Source organism: Antedon bifida, chromosome 3, assembly GCF_963402885.1.
Source record: "Antedon bifida chromosome 3, ecAntBifi1.1, whole genome shotgun sequence".
Lineage (NCBI taxonomy): Eukaryota > Metazoa > Echinodermata > Crinoidea > Comatulida > Antedonidae > Antedon > Antedon bifida.
The window spans coordinates 8,089,028-8,101,848 of NC_136228.1; the positions used below are offsets into that span (position 1 = coordinate 8,089,028).

At 30.7% G+C, this 12,821-nt stretch overlaps 1 protein-coding gene across 1 annotated transcript; it reads right to left on the bottom strand.

The window, feature by feature from the left end:
- Positions 1-71: 71 nt before the first annotated feature.
- LOC144838114 (uncharacterized) lies at positions 72-12,506 on the bottom strand. The gene is made up of 20 exons (XM_078693473.1): positions 11,972-12,506; positions 11,192-11,515; positions 10,187-10,363; positions 9,667-9,829; positions 9,434-9,519; positions 8,990-9,060; positions 8,700-8,727; positions 8,496-8,560; positions 8,046-8,070; positions 7,464-7,609; positions 6,980-7,069; positions 6,613-6,792; positions 5,556-5,798; positions 4,860-5,051; positions 4,393-4,587; positions 3,733-4,038; positions 3,496-3,567; positions 2,799-3,009; positions 2,004-2,033; positions 72-919 (listed from the first exon to the last, which is right to left on the bottom strand). The coding sequence occupies exons 1-20, from the start codon at positions 12,504-12,506 to the stop codon at positions 423-425; spliced, it is 3,636 nt and encodes a 1,211-aa protein (XP_078549599.1). The 3' UTR covers positions 72-422.
- Between the last annotated feature and the right edge of the window lie 315 nt (positions 12,507-12,821).

Sequence of the window (12,821 nt, forward strand, 5' to 3'; positions counted from 1 at the left end):
CTAACAAGTATATACTGACTGAAAATGTACAGAAACAACCACTGTACTTCATTTACAAACCCCTGCCCCAATTAACACAAGTATATGCTGACTGAAAATGCACAGTCAACCACTGTACTTCATTTACAAACCCCTGCCCCAATTAACACAAGTATATACTGACTGAAAATGTACAGAAACAACCACTGTACTTTATTTACAACCCCCTGCCCCAATTAACACAAATACAGTATATGCTATTGACTGAAAATGCACAGTAACAACCATTGTACTTCATTTACAACCCCCTGCCCCAATTAACACAAGTATGCTATTGACTGAAAATGCACAGTAACAACCACTGTACTTCATTTACAACCTAACTGAACTTTGGAAATTCAGTAGATTGCAATACCACCACATACTTGTTTTACCATTTAAACTTAACTTAAAACGCTTCTAACTGATTCGATTTTGTCTTCAGTCAGCAACCCTCGACTTTGAAAATCTAAAATCAAACTCCAGCTGTCAGCATACTTCTTAAGGACAGGGAAGTTGTATCGTCCATCAAGAGTTTTTATTTCTGGATCACTAAGATTCTTTCCTAGATTGAAAACCTTTTTTGTGTGTAGTGAAAATGATGCTACCTTAAGCTTCTTGATATTATTGAAAGCAGGAAGCTTCTCTTTAATGACTGACTCAAAGCCAAATTGTTCAGTTACCTTTATTGTGTCATACAGGACAGACAGATCTGTTTCACTCAATAATCCATTCCCAGTTAAAAGAGCTAAGAGGTCGATTGTACTGCTAACCCTTTTCACTGCTTCAATGTCACCTAACTTTTCTATAAATAGAACTTGCAGCCTGTTAAAGAGTTCACGTTGATCAAACCATTTGGCAAAGTCTGTTATTAACTGTCGAAAATCATCCTTCGAGAGATCTATACAATTAAAGATTTTTTTAAAATAAATTATCAAGTTATGTAACAAAGTAGGTATAATTAGCATAGTTTATGATTTTATTGAACGTTTGAATTGAAGTACTTAACTCTATTTTTTAAAGGTTTGTATAGTGAATAAACATACATCACATACTTTCTAACAAAAATGAAACATTTTAAAATTATGTGATGAAATGTTTTATGACTCAGCAGTAACTGGTAGCATATCTACATACTCTGCCATGTAATTAAACAATATAAATTTTAACTAAACCATATAAATTACACATAATTTATTATAACAAATATAACTCTGAAATTATATAGTAAATCTAGTGCAATAATGTCATTTTAAATTTAGTTTTATATATATAATCCAGACATGGATAAAGCATTTTCATAACTGATGTAATTAGCACCGTAAATACATCTTAGAGCTCTCTTCTGTACCCTTTCAATTCTAGTACATTGGATATTGGTTAATGAGCTATGCCACAATGGACATGCATATTCCAATTTATAGATTGATCTTCTGGAGCAAATCAGATTAAAACCGAGTCAATCATGAGTTCATATTCACTTTCTGTTAGCATTTTCGTGCCATTATTCAAGTAAAACATTATTTCATTTTTATTTCATTAATGTTTTTCATCCAAAGAGAAATATCATTTAAAAAATAGAATTAAATACATTAAAAGAATAATAAAAAGGTAACAGTAGCATCGGCAGAACTTAAGATGTATACTTTTAAATATATTCAACTTATACAACTTTTTATATCATTGTAAAATGATTTTATTAATTTATCCAAAGTTGCTATTACTATTACTCTCCCATTTAAACAATCTTACTATAGAATTCTTTTTTACAATTATCTGTGATGGGTGACAATTCTTTATAAAGAAAGTATAGTATAGTACTTATAGTGTTATCATTAAAACCACATCTACACCATTACTACTAGTATACACACAGCCACTGTCACTCATCAAGAGGGCCCCTTGATTGTCAGCATACGCTGTTTAGGGTTACCCTAAGGTGTAATAAATAAATAAATTACTATAATAAATATAACATACTGTACCTGCATTTGGTCTTGATGTTCTAACATCATCTGTAACAAAAACAAAACTTGTTCAATATATGCTAGCTATGTACTTTTTAACGTTATATATTTATACAACCTGACTGTTTTGACTTGATATTTTATATTTCTATTTTCCAATGTCTATTTGTATGCTTTTTATATATTGTAAGTTTTTTCTATGTCTTTAATTGGTTCCTTCTGTTTTATTGTTATACCTGTTTGTGAAAACATATAAAAGATAACTTGAACTTGAACTAGCTAAATTCCAGATTTTGAGTGATTTGGTTAAGAAAGTGGAACCAAAATCACAGCCATATTTTGTTTGTCCAACAACGCATCCGATCTTATTCAATTCATAATTTGTCATAGGTCAAATAAATTGTGTTTTGCCTACGTCCTTACGTTGCATCCTAGCAATAACTAAACGACCACCCAGATAATTTCTTCTCATAGAAAAAATATAACAACAGAGAAACAAGTTTTGCGTTGAGAACATCAGATTTACAGATACCAAAACAGATGAATGTTTATGCTAAGGTATGATAAAGATTAATATATCAAATATAATATAGGCTTATTGCATAATGGTACTACTACAGAGTAAGAGGAATGAAGATATTACAGCTAATGGCTAAGTACATGTTTCAACAGATACGGTACATTCTATTGATATTGAATTGTTGATCAAAAATAGTCATGCAAAGATATTCAATGCATATGGGAGGTAATAATATGTTTCTAAATAATTATATATTTTTTACATTGCCTACTTGTTGGATACTGTATTTTTACCTCCAAATAGCCGCTGGTAACGTGTAACATCCATGCTACACATGCCATGTTTGTTGCAAGGCAATGTCTTATGCTGGAAATCACCAACAATTTGAAAATGTTTCTTTTCTGATGTATCACTACAGAGACATGGAATGCATCTCTTGAACTGTATCCCTCTTCTACCACCATCTTTAGAATGTTCAACTGACATCTCCACCACTGACAAAACCTAAACATATAACACATAATCAATGTGCAGCCAATTGATAATTAAGTTACAATAAAATAATAATAATATAATATCCTGGATTTTTATAGCGCCTAATGTTGTGAAACCTCTAAGCGCTGAACATTATTACCCCAGTCATTTTTTTTGGGATCAAATACGTATGGAAACATACTCCCAAATGCAGCTAGTAATCAGCACAAAGTTGTGTCTAGATCTAACCGGGTTCCCATTTATACACCTGGGTGTGGAGAGAGGCAAACGTAATTAAAGTATCTTGCCTAAGGATACAAGCAATGCGGCGAGAGGTGGATTCGAACCTCGATCTCACGATCAGTAATCAAACGCTCTAAAAATACTATTGTAGGGAAAAACAGTAGTGGTCCTAAAAGTAAAAAGTTAATCATGTCTCACATTTGATTTTGTAATATCTAGTATAAAAATATTTAAAAGAAATCATATAAAAATGTTTATAAAACCCTAACATACCCTTTTACATGCTTCAGAGGAGGGTTCCTCATCACTTGGTCCTTCAAAAGTATTTGTTCTTTTAATAGTCACCTGGAAAGAGAAAAATATTAATGTTTTGATATCTGACTTCTGATATTTAACCAAATAATCAGAAATAAAGATAATTTGCAGCTGCACTAATTGTACTAATCAACAATATGTAACTTAAAAATCAAAATAAAAAAGTGAACTTTCATTAGATATTTTCTTTTATACCTTTAACAAGAACTTTCGCTCATCCTCCTTAGTTACAAATTTGACAAGAGACAAAGTTACATGATGGTACTGGTCAAGATAAAGTTCTGCATGATCACATGATAGTTCTGGTTCAAATCCTTCTATTTGAAATTTGTTGAGGAAATCTATAATTATATATGGAAACAGTACATCTGGCAGATATCCCTTAAAGTCATAATAGATACTGATAGATTGTGAATCATCCGGCACTGATGGTTTCACTTCAGTTGATGTCTTAAAAGCAAGTCGCAGTGGCACAAAGAATGACCGCTTTAAAATGGATTCCTAAAATAAAATTTACATTTAAATTCTTTTAAGCATATTAAACATCACATCATGTAAACGTTAAAAAAACATTTAGCTGAAAGTTTAATTGATGTCTACCTTTAAAATGTGTATTCCCCTAACTATCCTGTAATGTATGCATTGCCTGACTCTCAAACCCACAGTTTTTCATACCAAAGGCATGGGGAAAATATTTGGGGTTGAGACTAAAGAATAATGAGGTACTGCGTAAGATGAGCAGAAATATAATGAGAAATATATTGGGGTCAAAAGGCTAATGTAGTTTGATCTCCACATCCTTCATGTTTTACACAAAAATAAAAAAAAAACAGAAATTCAAGAAACAAAACTTACTGTAGATGTACTTTCCATATCTTGGCTGCTGGTTGTCTTCCTTTCACAAATGAAACCTAATCGAATCATCAATTCTACAAGGTAATCAAAATCTTTGCCCACATCAACCTCACGCTCTTCCCATAATTTGCGTAACAAGTCTTCTTCCAGTATCCCCTGGTCTAGCTTATCAAAAGCATCACTAAACTTGGCAGGCTAAAATTCAAGAGCAGAAATGATACAATAAAGCAGAGTACATTTTCACAACCTATAGTACACCATTTTTGATGAGTATGGGGTTACATCAGTTCCACGCAGGCTCTGTCATAAATAGAGAAAAAGAGCCTGTTTAATTCTAAATTGACAAGACATGACTCTAGGAAAGAAACATGTTATTGAAAAGTGTAACATCTTTCCCACATAATAAGAAATGATACTGAACAGGGGACGTCATCTCAAATTCTTGTTTACAATAAAATACTACTTACTGGAAAATCTGGTGAAACCACAGTTACAAATGCTGTGACAATTTCAACCAAGCTATCTGGATTTAACACCACTTGATTCCTCAATAATTTGTTGTCAGGCATGTAAATAACTTCACCAAGATCGTACAAGAAGTTGAGAAGAAATGCTTTTTCGCTTTCATCAATACCATTCTTAGAAGTCAGTGTTTTAAGCTAAAGAAATAATTTATTTTAATTGATTTATGTAAAATATAAAATCCTGTTTGTAACATGTATTTATTAATTTTTGTTCATTGTTTTTAATTGAACACAAAGTTTTGATGAACAATTGACATCCTGCTGGTTCACAATGATTACATTTAATAACTGTTTATTTATTTTTATTGCCATTGATTTTGCCATTCACAAAAATGCAAATATAAAAGCATATAAATGAATAAACTTTAGTGTCTATATTAAACAATGACGCTTGACAATTGACAAGGACAAGACTCTGGCAAATTGTAATGGTCAACTTCATATATTTGAATTTATCGAATATTTATAGAATAAAGTCCTAAAGGGTTTTAATATACACTACTTAGAGTTAGTCTATTTATTTCATTTTTATGATAGAAGAATTGTATAATAATTATAGTTGTGTCAAATGTCATAAAAATTCAATTTTAATAAATATTCAATTCTCTTCAATGGCAGGTTGATTTTAAAAAAAATTACCTCTTTTAAAGGACACAACAGTTTTTCCTTCCTCAGATCATGTAGACCACAGCGAAAACGTAGCAACTTTAGAGGAACTTCTTTTTTTAAATCAGTCATAAGCTGATCAATAACTTGTTTGAGATTATAAAAGCTCTCATCTGTAGTTTTCTTGCTGTTTTCGATTGCAAAATAGTCGTAAATATGTTTTGCATACGGTTTTTTTTTTATTGATTTTTTAATCTGCTTAAATATCTTCTTTGCCTGGATGTATTTAAATAAAAGTTATGTCAATAGATCACATACAAAATATTGGTGGAAAGAAAACAGAACAGACCTGCCAGAAAATACTGTAGTTAGTTTTTGGCAATAATAAAATATGAAATGCAAGATAAAAAAAGACGGTTATGCATTGACAATATCTTTATAGGAACGTGCTGACAAAATTTAATTTGTAGTTTTTGTGTAAAATCCTATGGAATACGGCCACTCCTGGTACGAGGCAAGACCTAGCTCTCTGCCTGCATTGTTAAAATAATGATATATCTGAAATGGACTAGGCCTACAGGGTTCCCCGGCTGACTGAAAAAACTTCAAACTAGGCGTAGATTTATCAAGCAAGTCTATAAGACGGCAAGAATCCATTAAATATGTAAGAAATTACTGAAGAAATTTAATAAGCTTGTACTTTTGTAGAGTGGGTACGCTCAAAACTCATTCAATATGTGTGTTGTGTGTGTGCGTGAGAGAATAGGTTGTGACAGCCTGGAGGGAAATTTGAACCATGGCCTACTTTTTAAAATGTTATATGCCATTCAATTGTGTTTTGAAATGCAAATAAATAAACTGAAGGTGAGTCATATTATTTATTATTGATTGTGAACAGCTGTAATAAAGACAAAAGGCTGTCGCAAAGCAACATTTTTTACCAACATGATGTCGATGTGTAAATGATCTATACCTATATAATATGTCATATACTGACATTTTGTAGTTTTATTTAACTTAAAATTTAAAAAGTATAACAGGCCTAACAATAGTACTACTGTAATAATGTAGAAACAGAAGGAGTATTAACCTCAGCATTTTGTTCTTCTTCAGTCTTACCAAGCTTACCCTTATGTGTACCCACAATAAGGATAGTTGGTTGGTCAACTTCTTTCCCTGTGTTTTCTCGCAAAATACGACTATGAGAATAAACTGTCAGGATGTAGGATAAAATAAACTGAAGATTGGTCCAATGGTGTTTATGCTTTTTCTGAAAAAAAAATCATTATTCCTACATTTTATATATACTGTACATTTAATTTTAATGATATCAAAGTTTGCATCTTATAGTTCTTTTAATCACAATTAAACTTGATATCTGATTTTACAACTTTTCCAAATTTCAATCTTCATAGATAAAGCTAAACTCTTTTGTAACATGGTCTTGAAATACTTACTCCATTTGAATCAATGACAGTAGCACGAGCATTAAGGGGTTTACTGAGATCGAACACTACAACGTAAAGGGCTTCTAGTGTCATGAAGAGCTACAAAATAAAAATGATTTTGTTATACAATTATTTAAATTAAAGCCTTCTGATATAAAAGAAAAAGGTATGGCATAGTATTTTACTACAAATTTAAGTTATAACAAATTTATTAAAATAATGCAATGCCAAAAAAGAGGCATAAGAAAATAACAAATTAAATTTCAAATTAACTCAGCGCCTCCTACACTAAGAAAAGTTTCCAACTTGGACAATTTCTAAACCAATCTAGTAATTTTCAAAAATGTGGTCTTATCTACTCTCAAAAACATACCAAAATCAAATTGAAATTGAAAATATATTTTCACTATACAAATTATATCGTTTTTACAAACAAATGTGGGATGTTGATTTTTTTACAGCTTACAAGGCAAATAAGTTTACTAGAACTTACACGATGAATACCATGGTATATCAATTGTCCTCCATGATCCCAGATGTTGAATGTGTCTGTATAGGTTTTTCCCTTATTTTTCTCAATATCCTGAATTACTTCTTCATCTAACTGCTCTTTTGCATCAAATGGAATAGTTTCACCACCTGTAGTGAGATAAAATTGGTTTTCTTCAAAGTTATAAATTTCATCAAATGAACAAAATCTACAAAATTGCAGTGCATTTTTAATATTAAAAAAAACACAAACTTATAACTGTAAAAAGTTATTAATAGTTTTGTAGTAAAAAGTGATATCATAATATTGTTAAGTGTTCTAAAATGTCATGCTATCAATTTTCTATTAGAGCAGCTCAGCAGAACTTTAATTTGTTTGCGGGCGTGTTTGATTTATTTCTTGGAACCACACATACTGTACATACATGAACTTTCATTTAAATCAACATTATTATTATCATTGATATAATAATAATTGATATAATGAATGATAATGAACATATATATATATATCTCTACCCATAGGGAGAAAATAATTATATAATATAATAATATTTTTATTTATTTATTACTATGTGTTACATACCATCTGCAGTCATTTTCTTGTTAACCTAAAACATAAAATAATATACAAATAATGAATGTTTGAGTTGGATGGTGAGAGGATTTCATTAGTTGATTCTGCCTCTGCCTCAAATCTATTAAAATAGGCTGCGCTTCAATTTAGGACATGGAGTAGTTTTATATAGACACTGCACACTACAGGCTGATTTTCGAAAGCAGATCAGTCAACAGCTTATAGCGTGGTAGAAAACTATCACACATTTTTATGAAAAGCTGAACGTTTAAGAGTATTGTTCATTATCGTCATTAGACATCCATTCAATAGAATTAATACTGAACGACGTATGATGCGTAATTACCAATCAAATGGTAAGAATACACTTGCTCTTTCTTTTGCTAATGTTTGATAAATATATTTCAACATACACTTATCTACAATACAATATTATTCATAGTACTTTACTTTACTCACTTCTTTGTTTTTCTGCATTGATGTATCATCATGATCAGCAGTCAGTACAGTTTTTGTCTTCATTCCTGAAAATAACAATTTATTTTAAAATTGATACAAAAAGATAGGTCAAAAACAGTTCTAATTATTTTGTAAATCATTAAAAAATGTGAAATGTTTACCAATATTATTGCTACATATTTAGATTTTAAAATGTATGTATACCTCTCAGAGTTGCCTCATTAGTCTTGTCCTAATAAAAGAAATTTATTTATTTATTATTTTTTATCACAAAATAAATACTTCCACCTTTATCAATGTGGAACCTACACATTTAATGTTCTATAAATAAAATAAAATAAACTAAATTAATTTTGAGCATATAAATCATTTTATATAAAAAGACTTTATTTAGATTTAAATTAGTATGATGCTCCAGTTTTGGCTGGTTAAGAATAAGTATAAAAGTCCAAAAGGCAATTTTATGTTTACATGACATAATATTGTGGACATACGTTTATAGTTGAACTTTCTTTTTCATTCAGTTTGTCAGTAAAACATTTTGTATACTGTTTTGTAGGATTACCTGTGGGAAAAAAAGGGTACAAACGTTTGTAAGTTTTGATCTCTCTATTATTCTTCTAATAGTCTGCAAAACTGTATAAAACATATTACCACTGTTAAACTCATTAAAGTAAGTTGTATGAAATGGAACCCTGAAAGAAGTATAGAATAAATCAATGCTGGTACTGTACCTAATAAAACATGAAGAGTGTAAAATGCAATAGTTAAAAATGTGATGGTTGAAATTCATATAGAAATCAGCCAATCTCTGTGTACATAATTCCAGCCAGATATTTTATTGTTAATATCAACTTATTATCAAACACCATGCCAATGATTGAATGTTTGCATCTACTGATGATGATAATAACAATGTTAAATGTATTCATGTTTACCACTATCCTCTGTATCCTCTTCCCATGTTGTGCTTACAGTTGTTATCATTGCTATTCCATCTGTAACTTTATGGGCTACCTCAAATCTAAAGTAAATATAATTTGAAACCAATAATGAATGGTAATTTTTAATTCTGCAATATTTATTAACCCTTTTTTAAGTACTTTTTTATATTGCTTAGGTAACCCACATATTTCTTATATTCATTTCACTGTACTTAACTACTACTTACTTCTTTCCAAGTAAGGCATTGATGAGGCAAGTTTTACCCACTCCTTCCTGTCCAATCACCTTAAGCATTCCAAGATTCATTTTGACTTTACCCCCTTTAAAGGCTTCAATGTATGCTTCCTTAGCACGTTTTCCACCAGCAGTAATAAAATATGGAATTTCCTCTAACAAAAAAATAAAAAAAAAAATAAATAAAAATATTAGGAAAGTTACAAATTATTAAGAAACATTTCTAGAAAAAAATAGACCCCCTAGACGATTATATCGGCCCCCTTTATCAAAATCAAAATCCGGCCCCTGAGCTTTGCTCCCTGATGCAAAACTACTACAAAGCAGATATTACATTATCATCCCATATATCACCACCAAAGTTTGTCAGCAGCAGCAATAAAATATAGAATATCTAAAAGCACAAATTAAAAATCATGGATGTTATAAATCAGTGCTCCACAAACTTTATATTTTGTGGCTTAAAATATGGACCAACCCGTGGCCCGGACACCAGTTAGCCAGCTACCCACCCCATCCTCCATCTCCTGATCCACTATTATGTACATCAACATAATTCAATTTTGTAGTGACAGCTTCAAAAACTGCTTTGTCTTTTGCTAGGTTGTTGAAAAAGATTTCCAGAGCATGTGGTTGGTATCGGTGTTCAACTGCCAAGGAAGAGTGGGTCTTGACTACTACATCCACACCTTAAAAATAATGTTAACATTTCTTTTAAAGCAGTCACATTTCTTATAATAGGCATAATTTCAAAAAGAATGTGTTTTCAATTTTTTATGATACATAAAGGTCCGATGCGATGACTGTGTAAATCCATTCTTTCAATTTTAAAAATGAAGTGACCTTAAAGTTCAATATGCCTATCATAGAAAATATATGCGAACGTAAAACGTACCCACAGGCCAAGTGGTATATTTTGCAATCGCAGAGACATAGGCTGGTTGCTGTACGTCTGGGGGTGCGAAAATTGTAAATGCGCGATACTAACACCCATGGGCTGATCTGTAAGGAAATTTTGAAAAAAAAGAGCTGCTAGGTCCCCGGAAATTGCAATTATACATTGATATAAGAAGCAAAATTACAAGTCTACAGAGAACCAGCCCACCAAGGTTGGGATGGAGCTAAGAGTTATATACTTGCTAGGTCCCCGGGAGAGGGGGGAGGGGAGATAGGCTCCCCGACGTAGCCCCAGGCTGGCACCACCACTGATTTGAAAAATTCTACGTTGCATGAAATACCCAGTAATGACTATAAAATGATGAAGATAAGGAAACATACAATAGATAGAAACACTAGGATAAATTGAGAATTAGAAAAAGCATAAAAAACACACTGTTATCTTAATAATATTTTCAGAATGTTTGTAACATGCAGAACATAACTATCAATCTGATTTTCTCAATATTTTTCTTGTTTGCAACTTAAATGCATACTTACAATTTAAAAAAGTAATATTTTTTAGTTTTAGTAACCTTGTACTAAAAGCTATTTCAAACAAACATATAAACAAATATTACCTCTTCTTTTCTCATCAATGATTGCCTCCCAGTTTTCTAAAAAGTTTTGCTGACTTTTAGTACTGAAGATTGTTGCTAAATCTTTAATAAGCTTTCCATTCAACTGTATGTCTTTTAATTCTGACAAGGCAGATCTACTATCTGAATCTAGAGAAAACACTATCGTATTTGGATCCGCCATAGTTTTGACGTCACTTAAACTGAGAGATGGGTTTACACTTCTGAAATGTTCATTGATCTTTTTGAATATTTGGTTGCAATATGTAACAACTTCCCTAAACAAGCCCGTTTCAACGCTTTGTACAAATCTACACTTTACATAAACTTTTGAATAATGAAGAAATGTTAAATACTTTTATATACTACAAATAATTTTTTATAAAAAATCAATAAAACATTTTAAAAGAAATACTTTGTTATCCAATTAAATTAAAAGGTTTTTTAACATCACAATTAAAACAGATTTAAATTTTTCTTAATTATAAAAATTTAATTTATAATTATAATTAAAACTCTACAATAAGAATAAAATATTGTTTTATTTTTGTTATAAAGTTTAATAACAATTTAATTCTGTATTTAATTGTGATTAAAAACATAATTAACAACATACTGTAGTCACATAAAGTTTAAAATAGTTCATTATATTAATATGAATCAATCTCATTCACAACTCTCAATCTATCAAGTACCCATATTGGTAAGTAAACAAATCGTAGACAGTCTAATCATAAAGCACACTCACCATTAAATCAATATTACAAATGTAATAATAATTACCTGTAAAACCATCAAGTAGTATATTTCTTGAATGTCTTGTAAGAATACTTGCAAACGACTCTATTTTTTCTGGTTTATCTTCTAGAAGTAACTCACTTTCCAGATAACAAGCAACATCCCAAATATTTGGTAACATAAGATGTGTCAGGTTATAGTAAGAAGTTATCCTAAATAACGAACCTTTTCCAACTTCAACTAAGGCCTTGAACAATCGCCTTCTATATGGTGACAACTGTTGGGCATTAGTATATATAAGATTGTTATCTTTCATATACTGACTTACAAGATCTACGGCCTCCTTTATATGAGACAGTTTTGCAACCTCTAACAGGATGCAAACATTAGTTGCTGAGATAACACCTTTGTCTTGGAGCAAATTGAATAAATCATTTGCAATATAGTCTGGTTTAATGTACCCTTCAGGTATGAAATCCAAAAGGCAGAATTTTAACATTCTATATTTTTCGCCTCCATAATGTCTACTGAGGTCAGATTTCAAAATGTTAAACTTTATGTCACTTCCAAAGGTTGCCATTTCCAAATAAATCTAAATTTTTCTGAAAAAAAAAACAAAAAACAAATGGTTTAAATAAACGTGTAATGTAATCAATTGATTAATAGTGTAGGTTTTTTTTTTAATCTAAAGTAAAATTAGGAGGTTCTGTTCTGTAGAAAACGAATTGGAATAAATTGAAATAAGCAGAAATTTTTAAGTCATAAACACATCATGGATATAAATATTCGTTCTAAAAACGTTTATTGTCCTATTTTCTCAGGAGTGGGGAGAAAATGTAAAAAGCAAATCAATTAAAATTCTTCTATGAAGTAGTAACAGCCAAACCAATATTCC

Coding starts and splice junctions, on each gene's coding strand:
- LOC144838114 (XM_078693473.1), bottom strand. CDS start 12,506: ATGGCAACCTTTGGAAGTGACATAAAGTTTAACATTTTGAAATCTGAC. Junction 9,830..10,186: donor ATCAGGAGATGGAGGATGGG/GTGGGTAGCTGG, acceptor TTTTTTTGTTAG/AGGAAATTCCATATTTTATT. Junction 2,034..2,798: donor TTACCAGCGGCTATTTGGAG/GTAAAAATACAG, acceptor TTTTTGTTACAG/ATGATGTTAGAACATCAAGA.